The 23,852-nt window shown below is 38.2% G+C and overlaps 1 protein-coding gene across 3 annotated transcripts; it reads right to left on the reverse strand.

The window, feature by feature from the left end:
- Window positions 1-530: 530 nt before the first annotated feature.
- gtf2ird1 (GTF2I repeat domain containing 1) lies at window positions 531-23,694 on the reverse strand. 3 transcript variants are annotated; one of them, XM_066660944.1, is made up of 27 exons: window positions 23,458-23,694; window positions 18,662-18,791; window positions 18,337-18,478; window positions 17,849-18,028; window positions 17,260-17,443; window positions 16,388-16,686; window positions 13,925-14,020; window positions 13,116-13,199; window positions 12,485-12,668; window positions 11,521-11,546; window positions 10,475-10,598; window positions 9,854-9,897; window positions 9,588-9,668; window positions 8,587-8,673; window positions 6,850-6,903; window positions 6,710-6,772; window positions 5,800-5,983; window positions 5,626-5,687; window positions 5,422-5,490; window positions 4,727-4,994; window positions 4,328-4,356; window positions 4,189-4,236; window positions 3,933-4,010; window positions 3,274-3,466; window positions 2,927-2,964; window positions 2,723-2,838; window positions 531-2,466 (listed from the first exon to the last, which is right to left on the reverse strand). In XM_066660944.1, the coding sequence occupies exons 2-27, from the start codon at window positions 18,785-18,787 to the stop codon at window positions 2,398-2,400; spliced, it is 2,928 nt and encodes a 975-aa protein (XP_066517041.1). In that variant the 5' UTR covers window positions 18,788-18,791; window positions 23,458-23,694; the 3' UTR covers window positions 531-2,397. The 3 variants fall into 3 exon arrangements, with proteins under 3 accessions (XP_066517041.1, XP_066517043.1, XP_066517040.1); XM_066660946.1 differs by having other exon boundaries at window positions 5,422-5,487; window positions 6,710-6,775; XM_066660943.1 differs by having other exon boundaries at window positions 6,710-6,775.
- Window positions 23,695-23,852: the final 158 nt, after the last annotated feature.

Below are 23,852 nucleotides of genomic sequence, written 5' to 3' on the forward strand. Positions count from 1 at the left end.
CAACTATTGGAATTTCAAAATACAACGTCTTGTAAAAACATCTCAATGGCATTTACGCTATATTTACGTATTTATAAACGTATTCATTTATACACGTCATAAAACTGTCAAGTTAAAATATATTTGCGTGTACATTGTAATTCTGTGTTTAATGTTATTTCATTTTAAATTTTCTAACTTTGTAAAATAATTTATTTAATAACAATCTATTTTTTAATTTAATTAATTAATAATTTTTAAAATAAATATACTGTTTGCTTGTTTTTCTGAATATATCTATAGCATTTAGACGGTCCTCGTGCATTGAACGTCAACAGTTCCACCACCAGGTGGTGTTGCAAACGTTAATGATTTAAATGTGTAATATGAAAATGCCCTCCCACATTAATACATTCATTGTCAGTGTCACGGTGGGTCCGGAACATACCTGGAATAATTGTGCACAAGGCAGTCACACACAGACACACAACTGTGGACAATTACAGCCAGTATGATATCACTCAAGCACTATGAGAAAATGAACGCAAGGCAACACATTTTATTTAAAAGGCCTAAATGGCATTAAGGTACAGCATATAAATACTGGTGGTTCCAGAGACAGTCCTTACAGAATAACATTTCCTTTACATACAATACATTCATGATGTTTTCACCATCAGATATCTGATTTTACCTCCAACGTTCTGTTCTATGAACGCCAGAGTAACTTTACGACGCTACAATAGTGATTTAAAAAGTCTTTCATTGGAATATAAGTTAGTGCTATTGTGTTAGGATGCTCCACTGTAGGACCATGAACCCCTGAAGCAAAAAAGAAAAGAATAACTTTCTGAATATATCAGTAGCTAAAATGGTTTAGTGTTATCAGTCAATGGCGTTCAGCACTCGATGCTTCGTGCTGAATTGTTTACATTCCCTGCATATACATGTTTAATTTTACTCTTATTTAAATAAATAAATAAATAATATTACAAATATTTAAGCTAGGTGTAAGAACCGGGTACTACAGGAGTAGCACACGGTCTGTTTAGTGTGTGCCCTCAGCACCTGTTGAGGTTTAGCATCCTGTGGAGGATGAATGTGTTTCTGGGAATAAATGCATTCCCATCAGTCCCCATCTCTATTGTCCTTTGTGAGAATGTAGGTCAATTAGAAATGTTTGCAAGGCTTTTAAAAAAGTTGTAAGAGGGCAGTTGTACACTGGCAGTAATAAAGAATTGCAAAATAAATATTCTAGAGTTCCATACAGGGGCAAATACAAGAAAAAATATATATATTTTGATGGTATCATTAGCAATTTGTGTACTTTTCTTAAATTGTGGCTTCAATTTAAAAATCATTTATTTTTTCTTTATAACTAGAGTCATTTTAACGGCCACACTTTATTAATTTATTCACAGAAATTTCACCTTTTTCCCATAAAATAGATTCAATTCTTACCTGCAGCCCTTCCAGGGCCACACATTTGATGAAGTGAGGGAGGAACACTTGATCAAAAGGAAAATAATTCAAGTGGCAAGCTGCAAACCCTGACTTAAAGGTTTAACATTGCATGAGACATTTCTAAAGTATACATTTACAATAACTTCAGTTGCACTGCATTAAAATACTTTAAATATGTATTATATCTCATTCCAAATAAAGTTAATTAGGACATAGTTAACAAAATTAAATCAGTTATTCCCAATTCCTATAAAGTGAAACGTTTAATGAAATTCTTAAAAAATCAATTATTTTATAAATATGGCGTCTGTGAGGATGTGAATATACCTCCTTTCTCCACTCTTTGTCATTTCTAATAGTTTTTTTTTGTTTGTTTTTGTGGTTCCCAGATGCCTTAATTAACAAATTTTCTCATTTTAACGTTGCCATCATAATGTGGAGATTTAGAAATGCAGGTTAAATCTGTTAAAGATTCAATGTGAATTTTAATGTCAAATCTGAGCAATATTTGACAATGATCTGTAAACCTGACATTTAGATGTGGATGCCTCAAGTATCATTGAAAAAAGGGGCAAATCTTTTTAACTGCCAGTGCAAAATGCAAAGTAGTGCATTACTCACCAGAAGAGAAATGAAAATAAAGAAAGAAAAATGAAGAAAACACTTCTTTTAGAAACAGTCTTTATCAGAAAAATAAAGCGGAGAAAAACTGGGAAGTAGCGGTCCGAGTTCATGATTCAGCACTCGGCGTCCTGAAACGGCGATGAGAAGCTCCTCGTTCTGTTCATCATCACACTTGAGGAGTTTGTGATTGCCAGCATCTATGCAAGTCTCCTGTTATACCGCAAGATCAGCCACAGCACTCCAAAAAAGCTGATTTTAAAAGGGATTTCAGTCTGACCACTTCTACCCAATTGGATTCCTTTACCTTCAGATGGGGTGTCAAGTGGCCCACTAGTATTTGACCTTCCCTGGAACTTGGACATTCACGCCACTGTAGTCCACCATGTACATGGGCCATTGCTAAAGCAAGAAAATAAGAGAGCAGAATACCTTAACATTTCTCAGACAAATTTCATGAAAACACAAACCCTGCACCAGAAAAACACTGCAGCCTAGAAGTATTCACAGTTGTTGTACTAAATAAATCCCTAAATATATATTTACAGCAATCTTCCTAAATCATTAATTCAGTAATTTTTCTATTTAAGTTAAGTTTTCTCAGAGGGGAAGGATATACAGAAACACCTGTGGGTTTTGTTCAGATTTTTGCCCATACCATCACTGGAATCTGATTGGCTGAAGCAGCAGGGTCACCTCCTGAGGGAACCGGCACTCGACTGGTGTCAAGGACCCGCTTGCGCTTGCGTCTATTGACTGAAACTTCCTTCCCTTCTGCAGGCAAACAGACAAAATGTTCTGAAATATAGAATGAGCTTTTCTGTTCTTCAATATTCATTAAACACAACTTCTGGGAACCTACCTGTATTACAAGTCTGAGGACAAAGCTGTACAAAAGGCCTAAACAGCAACAAAACAAATATTTAGATAGATTATTTCCAACATTTTGCACATACAATTGCAGAACCCACCCTAGTTTAGACCTAATAAATGAACAGGATTTGTGGTCATTTCAGCCAAGTGATGTGCTGTGGTCAAAAGTAGCTTCTCTTAAAACTACACAATATAATACAATATAATAATAATACAATATAAGTAAGTAAATATAAGTACAAGTAATACAATATAAACCACAGTATTAATTAAGCTTTTGTGTTTATATGGTTCTAGCACTAGCTATCCAGATACTACTACTGCAGTTATACTCACTGTAAAGGGGCTTTGATATTGATGGTGATGTCATCTCGAGCCTGAAGGATCTTTTCTAATCGAACTATGTCGTAAGTGTTGGGATTCCTGAACGGGATGTCGTCTGGAAGCCCACAAACCTCTAAAGAGTCTGGACTGGCCCGGATCAACTTATACGGAACCACAACAGATCTGTCCAAGCCAAGAGCTTCCCCTAGGCATAAGATGTTGAAGAACATATAAGTGTGGGCAATATATATGTAAACTACAGCATCACAACATTGAAAGAATTCTCACAATACATGTTACTTTTCACTATACTATGTGAGATTTGACATTAAAAAAGTCTACGAAACTGAGTGCAAAATAAAAAAGCACTTTCATATTTTTGACACAAAACAACAAGAAAAATCAAAAACAAAAAAGGTAATTCCATAATAAAGATAATATACTTGTTTCTATTCAGCTGACTGTACTTCACCTTGGAGGTTATTATTTACAAGATGTTAAGAAATGGATATAAACAAATAACTAAACGCATAGATTATAATATGGATATTTTATGATGTAATTAATCACTATAATATTCTGTCACATTGCCTGCTTCTACAACAAATAAAATAAAATTTACTATAAGCCCATACATTGAAATATGATGAATATGATAAATCTCTACTGACCATATTTCTTGTTAAACAGTTCTTTGACTTGTTCCCGCAAGATGACTTTTTCTCCCATTCGACTGACCTCTTCATCGTCTGGTGAAATATAACCATTTGTACATTGTGAGCCACCTATATCCCAGTACATTACAACTTAGAAAAAGTGGTTAATTTATTATACATACATACATATATATATATATATATATATATATATATATATATATATATATATATATATATTTCCCTACAACTAAGTGACTAAAATACTTACCACTTATTGAGGCATATGCTTTCTTCAGTAAAGTGATTCTTCGTGGTGCTAGCAAAGAGAAGATACATAGGTAGCATTACTCAAAATATTCTTAAGTGAATGGATTCAATATAATCTAAAGAGATCACTGGGTATGTACCTGGTTTGGGGATAAGTCCTTGGAAAGGCCTGTGAAGACATAAAGGCATTAAATCTATAGTTGTTTTTTTGGTAAATCGATAGTTTATCATTAATCATAAATACTTTTAAATGTGTTATTATCAGAAAAAGATAGAGACTATTGCTTTGTCTCCTTTAACACTTTAAAATCTGTCCTATGAGAAGCTGGTCATAGAAAAATAGATCAGAATGTGGAAATGGAGCTGACTCTCTGCTACCATGTATGTTTCCTATCACTGTATAAAAGACGTACCTGGTTACCCACTGCTGTTTTATTATTTTGTGAGTCGTGGCAGACAGTTGGGTCCGCACACTTTTTATTTACAAGAGGCTCATATCTGTAATTGCATTTATAAATAAAGTGCATCTAGTGCTTTACCTCGTAATGGTGAAGGAGATTTTATCAGCCACTGCCAGTATCCTCTCTAGGTTTTGTGAGCCGAAGGTGCAGGGTTTCCGAAAAGGGATGCCAGGGGGTAAGCCCTCGATTATCACAGAACCGGGGTTGCTCTTGATCCTCTTGTAAGGCACTTGCACAGGATACTTAATGCCCAGTGCCTCACCATACTTCCTGTTGAAGAGATCTTGGACCTGTTCCCTCAGGGTATTTGCCAGGTCAATACGTGAGAGCTTTGCTTCTAAGCTGTCTGTGAACGCAGAGAGAGTTCTCCTAGTTTTTATGAATTAATGTAAAATGTTCTGTACAAAACTGTATGATGTATATTTTGCGAAATAGTATGTATTGGCCTTTGAAATGCTGCTATGCAATATGCAAGATGCAAATGATTCCTCTATGCATTCCTAATGCTTTAAAGGACAGTGGGCATCTTACACTAATCATAATTATTGATTGTGGTTTTTGATAAATCAACTTTAGGTAAATTAGTTTGGTTAAAATAATGCAACACAATCTTGACCCATTACTAATTCATCAGTGAAATAAAAATGATTGCACCCTCAACAGATTCCAAATAGGTAGCAAACCAATGGCAATACTATTATATAAATGTCATCCTAACATTTTAATATTCATATCAGTTAAACAAACCTCTAGTTACATGATTAATTTATTACCTGAGAATGCAGGCCTTTTGGAAGCAGGCCCAGGGTCTTCAACCAAGTTGTCTTTGCAGTCAGACTCTACTGAAAATTGGCAAAAAAACATGATCAATTCTCAATCACCTCTCTTGGCAACAACAAAATAAACAGATAAGACTGGCTTGGGCTAAATCTGTGTCTGGATAAACACCAGCTATGATTCTATTCTACGCTTATTACCTGTGTCACAAGGTTGAGGAGGAAGCTCATGCTTGGGTTGAGTTTCTGTTAACAACTCTGGCCTGGAATACACATAAAAAATAGTAACTCTTTTAGATTAAAGCTGTATTATTTCACTATAGCTGGCAATTGTAAATAAATGGGGATCTGGTAAGCTGATACCTCTTCACCCACCTTTTGATAACAAACTGGATCATGTTACTGGCACTAAGTATTTTCCGAAGTTTGGCTGCTCCAAAGCAGTTTGGTCTCCGAAATGTAATCCCATCCGGTAGGCCTGTGATGTATAGATCCTCTGGATACATCTGGAACTTGGAGTAGGGCACCTTAACTGGTTCAGGCAGGCCAAGAGCCTCAGCTAGACAGAAGAAAAAATTGAGATATTGGGGTCAATTACTAGAAGTAATAATGTAAATAACTGCTTCAATGGTGAATTATATATCGTGTTAGTTTGAAATATTAATGGTAAATATCAATCTAGCTGATTTCATGATAGCATGTGACCATGATTTAGTTTCAACAACAACCAAGATTCAAGTCATGTCATTTGAGACTTCCTTACTATTCATTCATTTATTGTCTGAAACCACCTATCCAGTTCAGGGTCGCGGTGGTCCGGAGCCTATTCGGAATCACTGAGCACAAGGCGGGAACATACCCTGGAAGGGGTGCCGGTCCTTCGCAGGGCAACACACACTCACACATTCATTCTCACACACACACAAAACCTATGGACACATTTGAGTCGCCAATCCACCTACCAACGTGTGTTTTTGGGAGGAAACCAGAGCACCCGGAAGAAACCCACGCGAACACGGGGAGAACACACCAACTCCTCACCCGGAAAGGGGCTCGAACCCACAACTCCAGGACTCTGGAGCTGTGTGACTGCGACACTACCTGTTGGGCCACCATGCCACCACTTCCTTACTAATAAACATCAATTTTATTTGTATCTATACTACCAAATTAATAAGTAGTTTCCCCATGGTTTGGCTAGGGGGCAGACTCTCCTCGTGCGCTCATACCTTCCTATACACAAATAATAAACATTTGTTAACCCATTAGATTCATGGATCCTCACCATATTTTGTGCTGAACAGACTCTCTACTTGCTTTCGCAGCTGAAGAATCATTTCTCCGATGTCTTCTAGAAGAAAGGACAGATAATCACACAGACAGAAAGAAGAAGGGACTAAGGAGACTTTACAAGATGTGGCTTACCTTCAACTACTCTCTTGAGGCCCTGTGGAGTTGACTTCTGTGACAATGCTTCAGCTAAAAGACAAATATTAGATTAGTGAAACAAAATAGGATTTTAAAGCTTTCAGTATGCGGATGACTAAGAAAGATTGAAGTGCTATTCGCAACAGTCTTTAGAGTTTAGCTGATGTTTGTCAACTCACCTTTTGTTCACTCCAATGACCAAGTGTGTAAAGCAGACTTTAAAATAACATATTGAATGAAATTAATCACTTGAATTAATAAAGTATGAGTTAACAGGAACACTTCAACTACAGCTGCGCAGCCACAAATTTCTTGCTGTTCTTCTATTGTATCAATCATACTGTATTATTGCGCATTTTGCTGTCTATGCAGCATAATAAAAAACATCAGAATTTTTTCAGAATGCACAATATGGCAGAGTTGAGTGGTCATATTAACTCATGTTGAAGCACTGTTTATTGGGGTCTAGGAGTGGGCAGCTAGGTAGGAAAGCTCTACTGTTGGGTTTGGGATGTTGGATTGGGAATCTATATCTTCGGAACAAAAGAGCACACAGAGGGACAGTCTACTAAAGTATTTACTGGACCATGGTTGGGACTAATGTTTATGAGGCAGGTGGGTTTGATTGTGGGTTTTTCATTATGCTGCTGTATGCAACTGTTTTTCTAATTATGGTGGACATCCATCACACTTCCTAAACAATGTAGTATCAAAACATGACAGTCTTGAAAAGGCAAGTCATTCAGCAGCTTTCTGAGGCCTTATAGTGTCTTCTTAAGTATTTCAAATATCTGTACAAGAGTAAATTTACAAGACCATTTTAGGAATAAAACATGAATAAAAATATTGTTATTATTTTTTAAATAAACTTTTAAATGTATATATATATTTAAATTTATAAAGTGATTGGATGTGTCTGGATGTTGCCTTTTCAGAATGGGCAGTTATCTGCATTTACCAGGTCTTCCCCTCTGTATATCCATTACAATATTAATACTTAAATCAATAGTTAACAATTGATGTGCAAACATGTAGTAATACACTAAATCTGAAATACCAAAATGATTTGTAACTATTTGGATGAAAAATGTTAGCTAATATCTGCCATAACTGTCGAATGTAAACCAAATTAAAGCTTGGTGAATTGTTTTTTTATTTTAATTATTATTATATTATTATAATTATTACTGTGCATTTTATTTTTAATTTTGTGAAATTTTAAAAAATGAGAACAACAGAAGACAACTGAACAAAATGAGGAATTCATTTTTCACAAGGCACCGCATTAATTCTTAAATATATGTACGCAAATGGTAGCTATGACCTCAAAATATCAAATTTGAGGTCAAATATAAATAGCTTTATTTGATCCAGCAGGGAAAGAGTGATATACACACATCTTTATTTCAGTAGAAATGCTGAAATTGTAAAATATCAGTGCAATTCCCCTTAGCGATAATGGCCTGAAATGGTCTATTTATCAGTTGGAATGTTGTATAGAGGGCTGGTGAAACAGGGAGTGAAAAACCTGGTTGAGGGCTGACAAAGCTAATGCAGGACAGAAGGGATCATGGTTCTAATAACTGGGTAAAGAGGATGTGATAATCTAGGAAAGGTTTCATACATATACTGTATGGTTTGAGGGTATCTACCTCCCTAACAGGTGGCAAGAGATCCTGAGCCAGACGCTGCTATGTCCCAGCTCCCGCTGGAAGAACAAGAGGCTGCAGTTACCTGCTAGAGGCTCAAGGGGGCGCCGGATATCAGGAGTCACAAGGTCAACAGGAGGTTCAATCGGCTCCTCTGGGGGTGCATTGGACTCTGAAGGAGAGTGAGAGGAGAGAGAGAGAGAGAGAGAGTGAGAGTAAAAAAGACAAGTTGAGAAGTAAATTTGGATGAAACTGGTGATTCTGAACTTTCACAACCTTGCACATGTTTATAATTATCCTCACTGGAGCTATGCTACTCAAACAGAGCTCAAGAAAATGTTGGGTCAATTTGTCACCCAATTTTATCACATATACAGAAGAAAGGAGACCAGCTAATGAGACAGTATTCACATTTTCAAATAAGTCAGGGACACCGCCATTATGAAAACATTCCAACCTGACTATTATATCATATAAAAAGATAGCAAGAAGACTGGTATGTCATCTTTTCAGTGAAAAGTTTATTGCAGATTCAGCCATTGTGCAACCATAAAAATAAAAATTTCACAGGCAGAGTACTTCTGCACTAGTTTTTTTTAGCCAATTTTCAGTGAAAATCAGCTCATTTTAAAAACTCTTAGTAATATATCAAAGCATTGTTAAAAACATGTCTCGCATTGCCAGACTCTCCAGTGGTGCCTTTCACCATTTAACGTGGCCAAGAACCACCTATTACTGCAGGAAAAAAATTTGACTTGACATGTCTTCTGTTTTGGCATGGCGTGTAGAAGGAGGTATTTCATGTTGGACCAAGAGCCAGAACAAAATGATACATGGACGTGCATATTTGCGAATGTACAGAGAGTCAATCACAATGCAACTGGCAGAATCCTGTCAGTGACATAATAGGAAGTATACAATAGAAAAGGAACATAATAGGAAGTATACAAACCTTGGGAGGGTCAAAGATAACTCACACACTATGTTCATCAAAAATATAGTGATTTTGCTCAATGCATTAATTATCCAGGGGGTCACAACTGTCACTTCTGGTATTAAAACACGAAGAGGGGAAAATGTGCATACCTGGTACGGTCACCTGAATAATTTCACCGTCTGGTGGCTCTGTTTTGATCTTTTTCAATGGAACACAGTCTACCGAAGGCCCTGGAAAATATAAATCCCACAAATAAAATACTGCATATTTTCTTATTTTGCAAAGCAAAACTTTCCATTACACTTACAGGCAAACAGACAAGGTATAAAACACTGAGGGCCATTATTAAAGTGGATATTATTAAATTATTAGACCATGCACAAGATTACCAGAGCATATTATAATAAAGCCTCACCTGCTTCACACTCTGCCAAGGGACTAACACAGGAGCTGGTGGATCTTAGAAACAGAGAGACATCCAAACAAAATAAAGGTGATGAATGAGAGTAGTTTGGGCTAAGGGTTGGGTAAACATAGCTAACCCTGACTGGCAGGGAAATATAAGGGAGATTTCCTAAAGCGGTTAGCATTAGTGAAAGGTTTCAGCCTCTGTAAATCCAATTAGACAGAACAGCACCATCAGACTGGAGTTTCTCTGCTTCCCATATGTACATTCACAATTTCCTGTTTACTTTGGCTGCACATACAGCCTTGGACATTACTGAAGATAGAAAAACAAAAATGGCATTGGATTGCACATACAGCTGAATTAGCCTAAGCATTATATATTATAGAAAACCTAAGAAATGATTTGGCTTTGTCTAGAAGTCGCCAGCTAAAACATTTAAGGCTATCATGAGTGCTAAAGCGGGTTCAGCCTCTGCAAATCCAATTAGACAGCATAGCACCACCAGACTAGAGTTTCCCATACACACATCAACTGGCTGTTTACTTTGGCTGAGTACACAATCTTGGGCAAGTTTAAAACCAATTAGCCTGGCTGTCAGTCTGGACACTGGTGGGGATGGAAGTATACCTGCTGCTGTGGGTGTTGCTGACCAGCTCCAGTGCCGAGTATGGCACCCTGAGGCCTTCTAAGAAGCCGTCGTCCGGGGCAGAGCCATCCTGTTTGCCCTCCTCCTTTGTAACCTTCCCTGCAGCTGAAAAAGCATAACAGAAATGAAAACCAACCATACTTCAGTCCTTTTTGTCAGTTCACCCTCACAATGTCAGAGTTCCAACTCCAACAGTGCTTCCAACTCCAGTGCTGGAGCTAGGTTTGTTTTCCTAATATTACATATGATAAAAACACAGATTACATTCAATTAGTTGAATAAGAAAAACAATACAGTAGATACAAAAACTAATTATGACAAGGTCTAGATGTCTACGAGAGGAATGTTTTGGCTGTCAACATTACTTGACTAAATTCAATGATTTCATTAGCAATTCACTCATACATTAATCCATTTTCTGTAACCTCTTCATCCTGTTGCAGACCGCGGTTGTCCGGAGTCTACCCAGAATTTGCCCCAGACTAAGTGCCAATCCGTCACAGTGTAACACAGTCCCCCAGTCTCACACACTCACATTTGTGGACATTTTCACACAATCAATCCAGTTATCAGCATGTGTTTTTGGACTGTAAGGGAAAATCAGCGCACCTGGAGGAAACCCACACAGACACAGAGAGAACGCACCAAAACTCCTCACAGGCAATGACCCAAGAAACAGAGTCCTGGAGCTCTGAGAGAGACCCTACCTGCTGTAGCCATTATTTAATTAAAAAAGTTAAATTCTCTGTGATCAGCTGAGTGATTAGCATCCATTTTAAATGCTAAACAATATAAATAATATAGCAATTTTTTGTGCATCACAAAAAAGGAACCCCACACCAATAGGAACTTACTAATATAAAATGTATAATTCCATGTAATATTCAAATTATTTGGTATGAAATGTAAATGATGTTCATGAAGAAATTTCTTGATTGAGCTGGGAATAACTGAGGTACAAAACAATCTCAGCTATCTCATCATAGCAAACAAGTGTGAGAATAGTTTGAGTACAATCCTTACTTACCTGTGAAGATTCGTTCATCAAACATTCTGAAAAGGAATGAGAAATTACATTAATAAACATGCTCTAAAAGCCAAAACATGGCCTAGAAGCCTAAGCATATTGAACTGCTTAATCTGCATGCATGAGGCTGCTGACTAACAGCGGGAGATTTCCTCATTAAGCCAAATTGTCGGGGGCACGCTGGCTTGTGGATGGCAGCGGTTACCACACCCAGCGGGACACAGAGCCTTGGATGGCCAATGCCAGTCTGCCAGATGGCACAAAGTGTCCAGATACTTTCTTGACAGGGCAAATTTGAAAACTCGGTGTGGTCAGTGTAAATAGCTGAATGTTGATATTCAGTCACTGATAGGTAAACCAAATGACAAAAATATGACTAGAAAGAAATAACTAGAGGTGGCACTGATCCAGTCCGGCATACTGTAATATCAGCAGAAATATGCTGGTTTGGATAATAAGGGGGAAGAAGGAAGCCAACACTGTAACAAGTCAAACATGAAATAGCTCATATCATAACTCTGACATCTTGGCATCCCAAGTGTTATTATTTCATGCTGTAGTATAACAGGGTGATTAGTTTGAACATGAATATCCGCTTTCTGACACCCTTTTAAAAGCAAAATGACGTGCTTGCTGTGAATAGGCCTGAAAGGTGAGTGATTTGGCAAAAAATAAAAGCAATTTCATTGGTGTGCATTTCAAAAAGTGGCATCATTTTCAGAATTGGGCAAGCCATTTAACAACATTTTCTATAAAAATGCTTTACTGAAACGAACACTTTTAGGAGCTTTTTTGTGATCTCTGCATTTAGAGGAGCACAACTTGAGTGCAGCACTTGTTCTAATGTCGTCTAATAAATGACTTCCAATGTTCCACATTTTTACATTTCCCAAATTCGCTCTTTTATATGGCCACTTTGTAATTCTTTTTCAGAGGAAATCCAGCTAAAGATGGAGCCCCTTACCTTTTCACTACAAAGCGAACACCGTGCCTCTCCTCCAAGATGCGTTTGAGTTTAGGCACTCCGTATGTGCATGGCCTCTTGAAGGGAATCTTATCTGGAATTCCAATGATCTCCACTGCTTCAGGATCGCAGGCAATCTTACGGTACGGCACAGGAACCATGTGATCCAAGCCCAAAGCTTCAGCTGAAAATATAAACATGTAGTCACAGTTACTTTCGTTTCTAATAGAAAACTCAAACTACAACTGCGGCAGCAACCATTAACATATTTTATTCATTAGAAGTCAGCAACAACTAAAATGAACCTCATTATGATATCCATTATATCCGATTCACAGCCAATAAAAACAGGCATAGAAATGATGTGGAAAATGCTATAAATATCATAAAGGTGTTTGTGCAGTTATTTGTTTTGAGACAGAAAAAGTATAAATTTTTCTTCTGTCTTGTTTGTCATTTATTAAAGCGGCATATTAAAAAAATTATGAAAATGTTGTGACATAATTTAAAATATAATTAATTAGTAATTACAGCAGTAAATTCTATGACCAACTAATTAATTAAATGTTTGGTTTGGGGTTTTTTGAGTATTGTGGTTTGTACAATGGGTTTCCCTCTGTAATTGCCTCACCATAGCGGCTGTTAAAGAGGATCTGTACGCATTCTCGAAGAGTGTTGATGTCCTCTGTTTCCCTGATGAATGCATCCCATTTTTCTGTACAAGAAAACAACAGAAGAGCTGATACAGGTTCCACCAGAATTACACAATCACAGTTCAGAAACACGCAAGTACATCAGCAGTAGCACTGATTCATCAGAGCCAAAACGCTTTGCTGAAAATTGGAGGTTTGTTTTGTCTTCTGGGTTTGTTTGTGTTAGTCAGAGGAGACAATTAACGTGGGTCCTGACTCCCGGCAGTGTCTGAGGGGCTCCTGTCGCTCTTTTGAGGAGAACAGAAGTCAGAGGCCCGGGTGTTCTGGCTGAACTCCCAGCTTTGGTCTCCCTCCACCCACACACTCAGCGTCTTTGGCACAATTACTATTTTACTGTTTTTTTTTAGCGTAATTTGCCACCAGTCACAGCTACAAAGGCAGAGCTACATCTCCAAAACCAATAGCTATGGAAACCAATGTTACACAGATGGTCATGTCTCATTTTTTTACCAATGATTCAGAACTGATAAATTTCAGTTTCTCCCTGGAGAGTATACTGTTAGTAGTTTAACATGTAAAGAAGGCTTCCTAACAGTGCCAACGAACAACACATCAAGGATGCAAAAGCTATGCAAATAACCTGAAACATTTTAGTCTTGGCTTGACACAAACATCAGTTTGTACTCTGTTCTGATTTGAGTGCATAGGCGGGACCTTAATATGGTCACCTAAATTAAGCGCAGTGCTGAAAGAAGGCTTCAGTGTGTGTTTGCAGGCTACAGCGCACCTGATTTTTCATGGACGATGGAAAACAGAAGGCGCTTGGAGATGTGAATACTGGGAGGGCTCTGACCGAGGTCTCCTGCCAGTGATATCCGCTCACCTACAAAGGAAGAGGATAAGAAACTTTTAATAGGATTAGAGAATAAGAAATATTTTTATTAATAATAATAATAATAATACAAAACCCATTTTCAGAAAAGTTGGGACGCTTTATAAAATGTAAATAAAAACAAAATGCAATGATGTACAAATCATTTAAACCCTGTATTTAACTGAAAACTATATAAAGATATTATTTACAATGTTTCCACAGAGAAAATATGTGTTTTATTTAACATATGCCCAGGGGGTGTGAATACACACCCAGAGCAAGAGCTGAACCCGGGGAGTGTTTTGGGGCTTCAGTGCCTTGCTCAAGGGCACTTCAGCCATGGATGTTCCTAACAGTCCTGAGGATCGAACCAGCAACAGGCAACCAAGGCCAGTCCTCTAACCATTAGGCCAAGGCTGCCCCTTGGTGCCACAAAACACTGGTAAAGTTGTGTAATGCTACAAATAAAATAAATTAGTTTAAATGGCAACAGGTCAGTAACATGACTGAGTTTAAAAAGAGCATCTCAAAAGGCTGAGCCTTCCAAAAATAAAGACTGGGGTGGGGGGTGGGGTTCACTCATTTGTGAAAGACACAATGCAAAGCACAAGCAAATAATGAAAGACACAAAGAACAAGCAAATAATGAAAAAATTTTCTCAACATTTTCTCAAAGGGATTGTCTGAAAGGGACAATCCCTAAGCAGTATTAACTAACTGTGATCTTCTGACCCTCCGCTGGCACTGCATTACATTTGCATTTACATTTATGGCATTTTGGCAGACGCGCTTATCCAGAGCTTCTCACAAGGTTTCTGGTATTACAGGTAGGCCAGTTCAGTGTTAGGAGTCTTGCCCAAGGACTCTTATTGGTGTAGCACAGACTGGTTGCCCAGACCTGGAATTGAACCCAGGTCTCTCACATGGGAGCCAATGGTGTTTACGACTGTACCACACCAACCACATAATCATAAAAATGATTGTAGTGGAAATTACAGCATGCACTCAGAAACACTTTCCAAAACCACTGTCTACCACCAACATTAAAACTCTATCAAGGAGAAACAGTATATAAACAGGTTCCAGAAACGCGATCACCATCTCTGGGCCCAAGTTCATTTAAGATGAAGCGAGATGAAGAAGAAAATGTCCTGCGAAAACCTTTTTAAAAATCATAGATGCTCGGTCCTCTGGTCTAAAGATAAAAAGGGTCCATCCAACTTGATTTAAGCACCCAGTTAAAAAGCCAGGATCCATGATGGTATGGGGGTTCATAAGTGCATACAGCATGAGTCTCCTCAGTTCCCAAATATTTCCGGAAGAGGTGATGCACGGACAAGAAGAAGTGACAAAGCACACTGTTTTACATCCCCCTGTCGCAACTTTTTTGCAACATGTTGCTGGCTTCAAAAAAATAAAAAGTGCAAATATCTTTCAAAATAATATACATTTTCTCAGTTTCAAATATTTAAAATGTTTGTATTATATTCTGGGCTGAAATGATTCGCATATTATTGATTTTTAATTTTATTTACATTTCCCCATTTTACTTACATTTCCTATAGTCTCCCATTGCCAAGCCCTCTAGGGCAGTGGTTACCAATCTTATCTGCAAAGGGACAATGTGGCTGCAGGTTTTCGCTCTAACCAAACAGAAGCACACACTGTTGAACTGTTTAGAGAGGAGATTGTCTGATTAAACAAGTAGAATCAGGTGTGCTCTGCTTAAATGGAATGAAAACCTGCAGCCAAACCAGCCCTGTGTGGATATGAGTGGTGACCCATGCTCTAGGGAGAGTCTGGTACCTTTCACCACTTAGTGTGGCCAAGAACCACCTACTACTGTGAGAAATAAAAATTTGACTGACACGCAAAAGGACCAATCACAAGTCCGCTATTTAGCATTACATGTAGAAGGAAGCAGATAGCCAGTCATGATGCAACTGGCAGAATCCTGACAGTGAGGCCAACTTAACGCACTAAAAGCATTAGCCTTTCTGTCAATATGTGGGCGGAGCGTCTGTGGCTGAGACTACCCTTATCCCAAATTAAGCCAATCAGCCAAGACATTTCTGATTGGCTAAACTTTTGACAGTATATCACGTACTGTTAATTTTTAAATAGGCAAAACTACATCACGTATTTAAAAACAATAGTAGCAACCATCATAAAGCCTATTTTTTGTATTTTTGTGTTCTATGTAAAGAGCAACAGGTTCAATTTAAAAAAGTGAAATAATCCTGAAAAGAAATTTCAAATCAAACAAAAAGGCTACGGTAAGTTCAGTGAAATGTCACTGGGTCAATGGGTTTTCAAACAAATGACTTTGTGTACACCCAGGTTTATCCTTGTGTATATAAGAAAGAAAACATCTCACCACAGTCAGAGCCGTCAATGGCCAGTGCTCCTTTCTCATCACCTGGTGTCCACATAGCCAGTCGCTCCTTGCCAAGACCGTGCAGGGCGGAGGGCTTCAGCTCCAGCTTACCGTCCGGGACAGGCTGCGAGGACATAGGCATGCCGTACAGGAAGCTGGAGAGCATGGAGCTGCTGGCAGGCACTTCCTGTGCAGGGGGCTTAACGGGCACATGGTTGCTGGCGCCCTTGGCAGCAGAAGAGGAGTGGTGGTTGACTTCCGGACAAGTTTTAACATCACGCACTGGCTCGTCTGGTGGTCTAGTTTTGAGAATACCACTTTATCATTTACATTAGACATCATATCATTTAACAGAACATTTAATCCTTAAGGAATAATGCGGCAAATAGCTCATATTTACACAATAATATTCACTAAATACTGTCCACTTCTAACTTACACCAAGTACACAGTCATGTTACTGTCCAGTGCTTTTGTTTTTACAGTAGAACTGGAGCTAATAGGCTAATGGCTAACAATTTACTCATTATGCTAATATGCTAATGCTGGCTAATACAAGGATAATGTAGCTAACAATATCAAGCACACTTGCTTGTGTGGTTTCATTTATTAATTTCTGTATATAACAAATCTGTGCGAAACTAAAGAGGGCAACTTAATTTTCTGGCTGTGTGACAACAGCTAAGAGTAAAATGGTTAGAATTCAATTTATCACTGAACTATGATTTAATGAAAAAACAAATTAATCAGAATTGTCCTCCAGTAGAAAATAAATTATAGCTTTGTTCAGGCAAAAACATGCAAACTGTCCCTATTTTAACCTTGTGTTAACTGATTTCCATTGCCGCCTAAGACATCAGTCATTCACTCACCGTTTGACACTAAAGCGGATGCGGTTGCTCTGCTCCAGGATCTTCATTAAGGTCTTGGTGTCGTACTCCGCTGGCTTCCTCAGGATCACTCCCTCAGGAAGGCCCTGCACAATCACAGCACCGGGCTCCTTCTGAATCCATTCATAAGGCACAGGGACCAGGCTGCTCTTCCCAACAGCCTCACCTACCAAACAAAACTTCTGTTAAAAACTTTAAGCTTGAGGTTTGTGGAATGTAGCGAATATCAGTTTGAAATTCAATATCAATAATATTATAATATTATATAATATATTACTCATTTAGAGTGTATTGCTATCCATAGCAATTCTATACAAATTAATATTTCTTAAAAACAATTATGGACATTTCAGATAACCCATCTTGGCCCAATCTGGAATGTGTGGAGGAAGCAAGCACTAGTTTAAAACCATTTTTAAACTTCTATTTTCTGACACAAATCTGAATTTGATTAAGGAAGACTGGCTTCAGGCTCATGTTATATTTTGTGCATACTCATAATGTTCTTCCAGAGACATCTGACATCAGCGTTTTAGACAGTGATATCACCCTCTAGGCATGACGTCCTTACTATAAAGCACACTGAAGACTTCCTCCACCATCTTTCTCAGGACAAAGATATTGGAGTGAGTGTCGGTTAAGGCTCGCTGCTTCCCAGACTGTCCAGTGTCCTTGCCAGTCCGACTGCATTCTGCATCAGGAACTTTGGCGTGGGAGTTAAGTGAATTTAATGCTTGCAGACAGGACACCCCTGTGGAACATCAATCAGAAATACATAGAGATGAACAGTGTGATGCCACCTCTTTTCATATCAAGCTCAGCAGGGTGTTTACTTGCTTAAGAAATAAGCACCCATTCACTATCAACATCCTAACATGGACAATAATGAATTAAAACTAGGGGTCTAGCTGATCTTATTAGCGTAAAGTTAATTAGTAGCAACTGACTTTCATTTATTATCAGCAATGTTAGCCTTTTTTTTTGGTCAAACTCTTCTAACCGTAACTACGTAAAAAATTAAGGAAATATAATTAAAAACAAAAACAAAAACAGACTTACTGCAGAATTTGTGAAAGTCTGTCTGTATTTCCTTCCTGGAATTGAGGAAAATTCTTCCCTTTTCTGTGCCCACAGCGATCACACTATCCTCGTGCACTGTGACACATGCCACCTCTGCATTTAGCTTAGACATAGCAGAGCACTGGCGAAAAGAGCAGTTACAAAGAAAGGCACACTCCATCAGATAGATCACAGAGCAAATATTGAATGTGCAAACTAAAGAACAAATCAGTCTATATTTCAACAACCTTAAGTGTTCTTCAAGTGTTAAACCTATCTATCACTTTAATGAAATTCTTAATGACAGACGGTAAGTAGGTCATACCACAGAGTCCAGAGCTGACACAAGGCTGGTGAGGATCTCCTGTCTCGCAGAAAACTGGGTCCCCAGCAGATCACTACGAGAGTTCACCCTCAGCCCGTCACAGCTGGGCTTTCTCAGCTGGGCCATCCCTCTAAAGGGTCAGAAAACAGGGTTAACATAAATCCCAATTTTTATTTCTATTTCTGATTCGTAAGCATACTTGAACGTTCTTTATATTCTAAAAAAAAGTCCAGGTTTGAAACTTCTATTCCATACCATATTTGTGTCTATATTTGAATTAGACAAAGGTTACTGTTGCCTATAAAACTTAATTGTAGATTTTGCTGCATATGAATCAATGGGTAATGCCTGATTATTTAATGAATTACAGTAATTTAATTAAATAAGTCCTGTACAGCAAGATCACAATATTCACTAAGTCTTCTAAGGGTCAAAAGTGTAAGAGTCGAGAGTTATAAGCCTTGTTATAAACTAATTCTTATCAGCACAGCAGGGGATAAAAGGGAATTAAGTGTGGAATGTTCCAACAATCCTGCAAAATCAATTCAAATGCAAGCAATGTGCTATAACTACATTCACTTCAGAGCAGACTGATGAAGGTGTAAATAAAAAATCTGAGGACAGCAACAATTAAGAAGTTGTACGTAATGGTCTTTAAGGCAGTCGTTTGTGTCTGTTTCACTTTAGTGAAGATAGTTGGCAGTCTGGACTTTTGCCCAAACTCTTCTTCTAAAACATCTCCATGTTTTGGAAATGTATTGGAGGATATAAAAACCCTTTAAGGAGCTTTAAAAAGTGATAGTAATACCCTCTTCCATGCTAATGCACCGAAATCCGTCACACACATGTGAAAGTAGCTAATTACGATAAGCCTTTGTCAACCAATTAAAGCTGGCTCAGATTATTGCCTTAAAACCCTTCATCCTTAATTTGTTCTCCTTGGAAGTGACACAGGGGCTGGGAATGTCGGGCCTGTGAACTGAACCGAAACAGCAACGCCCCCTTGCCTTAATCTGAATGTCCTGTCACTGCTGTGGGGGCTTCTCTCACTATTGTGTCCCCTAACACTTGCTTATGCCAGGCCTTGTTTCAATGCTTTCTAGCAATACTGGTCAGTTCATAGTTAATTAGGACTTGGTTTAAAAGCTAAAAAAGACACTTTCAAAAATAACAATCTATAAAAACACAAAGATGAATGAGACAGTGTGTGTGGGGGGGCAATCCTAATTCCAGGCCTTGCGTTCTCATGGCAACGGCAATCCGTCTCCTTGGAAACTAATCTCGAGGCATGTGAACAATGCGGCTGTGGCCTTTAATCTCTCCAGACACTGGGAGCCATTATCCTAGCCTCCAGGCAAAAGCCAAAAAAAAAGCTAACTACCCAACTAAGCCCAAGCCCTGCTATCACCAGAATCCTCCAGAGCGAGGAGCCCCCTCTGAAGCCCATTACAGCTCACAGATGGGTTGCTCTGTCTGATCACCACTGCTTGAGGCACAATCTGCAATTCTCACGTGCGAAAACAGAGGGCGTTGGGTTCTTCCGCTTTGCGTGCCTTCACAATTTTAAGACTAGAGTCGAGTCCTGGTGCCAGTTTGTCTTCTACTACAGGATGAAGCTCATCATGTCTATACATGAAGCTGAGTCTGACAGTAAAGTGGCAAAATATCCTGAAGCTTAAAGTAATAGTTTAGTCAAACTTTGCCATATTGTCCCTTAATTCCAAAGTTGTCCATCAGCCAAGGAATTTGCTCTGGGGTGGCTAATGTTATATATAATGTACTAAACAAAAAAAAAACAATGGTGTATGTACACTAATTTGCAGTAGCAGAATTAAAATCATCACACAAAAGACAAATGTACCCACAGTTTTCACACCAGAAGAGCCACTAATGTTTTTAGGTAGACATATGCTACTAATGTGCCACTTTTATTTCAAAAAACAATCACAGAGAACCACTGCATGTAAAAACATTCAGTTTTGTAACAAGTGTTTTGAAACAAAATATTGACAAAATAAAATTAGAAATATAATATATAGATAGATTATAAGGTAATAATTATATCCAAACAAAAAAAAAAGCAAGCTGGAGAATAAACCCTTGTAACGCTTGTGAATATCCATAACTTAACAGATCATTATAATATCACTTTTCAAAACAATTCTGCAAATAATGTTCGTTTGTCCAAATTTGCATTATTGTCCAAGCTTTTTATTTGCATTAGGTCCCGATAACTTCAGATACCAATCATGCCTTTGTTAATGATCTACAATTGGGTGATTTAGGGAATGCTCTTTTTAATAAAGATACACAACGATATTTTAAGATGTTTGCATTAACATATACTGGTATTGGACAGAGGTTTATGTTGGACCAGTATTTCATACAATATCTGATGAGACATTTTAGTACGCTAGAAGAGTACAATGCTAAAGCACCACAGGGCGACTGTGCTAATCATTTTTTTCACTCTACTGTATCTGTAAATTGCAGACTGTAAATGTCTGCAAATACACTACATTTCATACATTTCTATGACTTTTATTACACATTTCCTAATTACACAATTGTTGATTTTTCAGCATCAGAATATGAATGCATAAACAATTACAAGATATCTGGATACAGAGGAAAGCTCCAATATCACTGCATCCCTAATAAATGTGTAAGAATTCCTTGTGTTGTTTTAAACACAAAATGCCACAAAGCTATTGAACACCACAAGAAGAATAGCATCAGCTTTTATGAACATTTCCAAATGTTACATGAGCAGGCCAGACTGCCACGCTTAAACGCTCAGATTAATGACTTCCGTTTCATTAGGAGCCTCTCTGCCCGGGCACTGTTATTTTATTCACGCTATTCAAGCCTCTCCGCCCTGGCCGAGACACACTGGAGCTGATCCTTCCTTGTTGAATAATTGCCCATATGGTGCTTAGAGATGTTATCATGACCTCAAAGAGGGTAAATCGTGGCTTTCTGAGCAGGGTTTGCCCTAAGAGGCTTGTCTTTCTCTCTGCTGTCGCTACACAATACTATAATGCCCTTAACAACCACTTTTAGTCACGGATTCTTTGAATAACATAACTGTATCTAAATCAATCAGCTCAGCGCCGATCATTGGCTATTAATTGGTCTTAACGCCATGTAGCATTGCCATGGAACAAAGGACTGTAAAAACATTGGGTTTGAAGTCTTCCATTGGAATGAAAGGGTCTAATATGGACACACATTCAACTCACTGCACTTACTGTTAGAGTGGGTGGGTGGGGTGTGTGTATTAAATGTGTTATTACATATATATTTTACATCTCTTATAACCTTGCTCTCACTGATTGGTTAAAATTGACCTAAAATACTTAGTAAAATGTCCAATCAAAATCAAAACTGAAAACAGCAACACTTTACACTGCTCATTCTTATACTTTTTTATCAGAAACAAAACATGTGGTTAAAGGGGAATGTAGCCTACTCTTTAACTGTTTTTTTTCAAAAGCTCCTTGTGATGTTTGAAATGTAAACAATGATGTAAGCATTGAGAGTAGTAGTAGTATGGTGTGAAATGCCTCACAGTGGTGGTGATAGGATGCAGACAGCTCAGGAACCTGAACAAATTAATACCTCTGAAAGCGTGCTTATAGAAATCTATTGCATGCAATGGTTACAAATATATTGTCTGACGTCCGTGACACTGTTTTACAGCCGTTTCTGTGGAAAAGTGTGGCTTTAAAAGCTGATTTGTGAAATACATTCATGGTAGAACTGCACTACGAATAAATCCGAGTTTGTCATATTTTCTTTAACTTAATGTTAGATTTTACACGGAACTAATCTGAACGACTGTGTTAACATCTCAAATATGCTGTGCAGAAAGTTTGCAAATTTAAGGGAATTACCTTTTAAAGTCTTACAGTTTTTAATAATGCTTTCACTTAGAAAATGTGGTTTTAAACAATTACTTCTGAAACTAGACTTAAATAACTTAAAGAACAGAGTTTAAAAAAGTGTAAATGTGTGTTTTGTCTGTAGTGCTTGTTCAGGGATACTGGACATGAGGGAACAGAACAGAGCTGTTAATAAATTTAGTTTGGAGGAAGAAAAAACGAAGGTCGAGGAGGAGGAGAAAAAGTATTTGGACGGAGTGAAATGTACTTTAATGAGACATAATATTTAATTTTACAACAAACAGCCTCTAAGAGGGAGACAGTGGCCACCACTGATACACACACACACATTTATACATGAGGGTTTGACATTGTCAAAACGACCTTCTCCCATCGACGGAGGGCTTCGTTTAAATCCGTTAACGTTAAAAACGGCGGCGAGAGACCACTGCTACGAAAAGAAACGTATCAAATTTAAACGGGTTATTTTTTACGAGCCGCAACAACCAACAACAGCAACAATGGAAGTGCTCCGTTTCTGCAAGTCGCTAGCGGTGAAATCTCGCTGCGTTAAAGAAAACACGGATAACCCCCGAAAAATACGACTTTACAACGAAATATGTTCCAAAACAGAATGACTCGGACTCAGACAAGCGCCACATAAACACAAAGACACAGGCAGTACCGCGGAATAACTGGAAAAACCGTTAGCTCGGTAGCTACTTTTGCTAACATCCTAAACAGTCGCTAGCTAGCCGTCCTCCTCCCCCCAGAATTATAATCTGTAATTTCACCCTTTGAATATCCATAAAAAGTCACGTGCCTGAGAACGATAAACCTTATCGCTTGGATATGAGCTCATAAAAATAGAAAAAGCGCAAATTTCTTACCAACCGTCCCCCTTTTAATTACCTTATGCTGTCAATCCCGGAATAGGTTTAATTCTCCGTTTAATCCAACAGTGAGGGCGGAATTCCCAGCTAAAGAAGCGAGCAGCAGCACGGCGACTTTAGGAGAACCTCATAATCCGCACCATGCTCCTTTTCTCGCCTGGTTTCTCTTGTGTATTGTTTTAGGCGAGATTATTTTAGTCTTGTTGTTTTTCCCGTCCTTTATTTCTTTCTGTTTTTTCTCTTTAACGGAGCAGAGTGTCCCCTTTCCCCTCTCTTTGTTCTGTAATCCAGTAAAATTGAAACTCATTCGCCTCCGCTAATCCCAGCCCAACTCAACAACAGCATCCATTGGCTGGGATTTACATACAGGATTAAAGGAGAGATTTTTGGGAAAGTGGGAAGTGAGGGTTGGGG

This window comes from Hoplias malabaricus, chromosome 2 (genome assembly GCF_029633855.1).
Source record: "Hoplias malabaricus isolate fHopMal1 chromosome 2, fHopMal1.hap1, whole genome shotgun sequence".
Taxonomy (NCBI): domain Eukaryota; kingdom Metazoa; phylum Chordata; class Actinopteri; order Characiformes; family Erythrinidae; genus Hoplias; species Hoplias malabaricus.

What these genes read in the sequence shown, in the direction of transcription:
- gtf2ird1 (XM_066660943.1), bottom strand. Translation starts at nt 18,787, where the DNA reads ATGGCCCAGCTGAGAAAGCCCAGCTGTGACGGGCTGAGGGTGAACTCT. An exon ending in AGACTTTCACAAATTCTGCA is followed by an intron (nt 18,029 to 18,336) that starts GTAAGTCTGTTT and finishes GATGTTCCACAG; the next exon opens with GGGTGTCCTGTCTGCAAGCA. An exon ending in TCTGTTCAGCACAAAATATG is followed by an intron (nt 5,984 to 6,709) that starts GTGAGGATCCAT and finishes TCTTCTGTCTAG; the next exon opens with CTGAGGCTCTTGGCCTGCCT.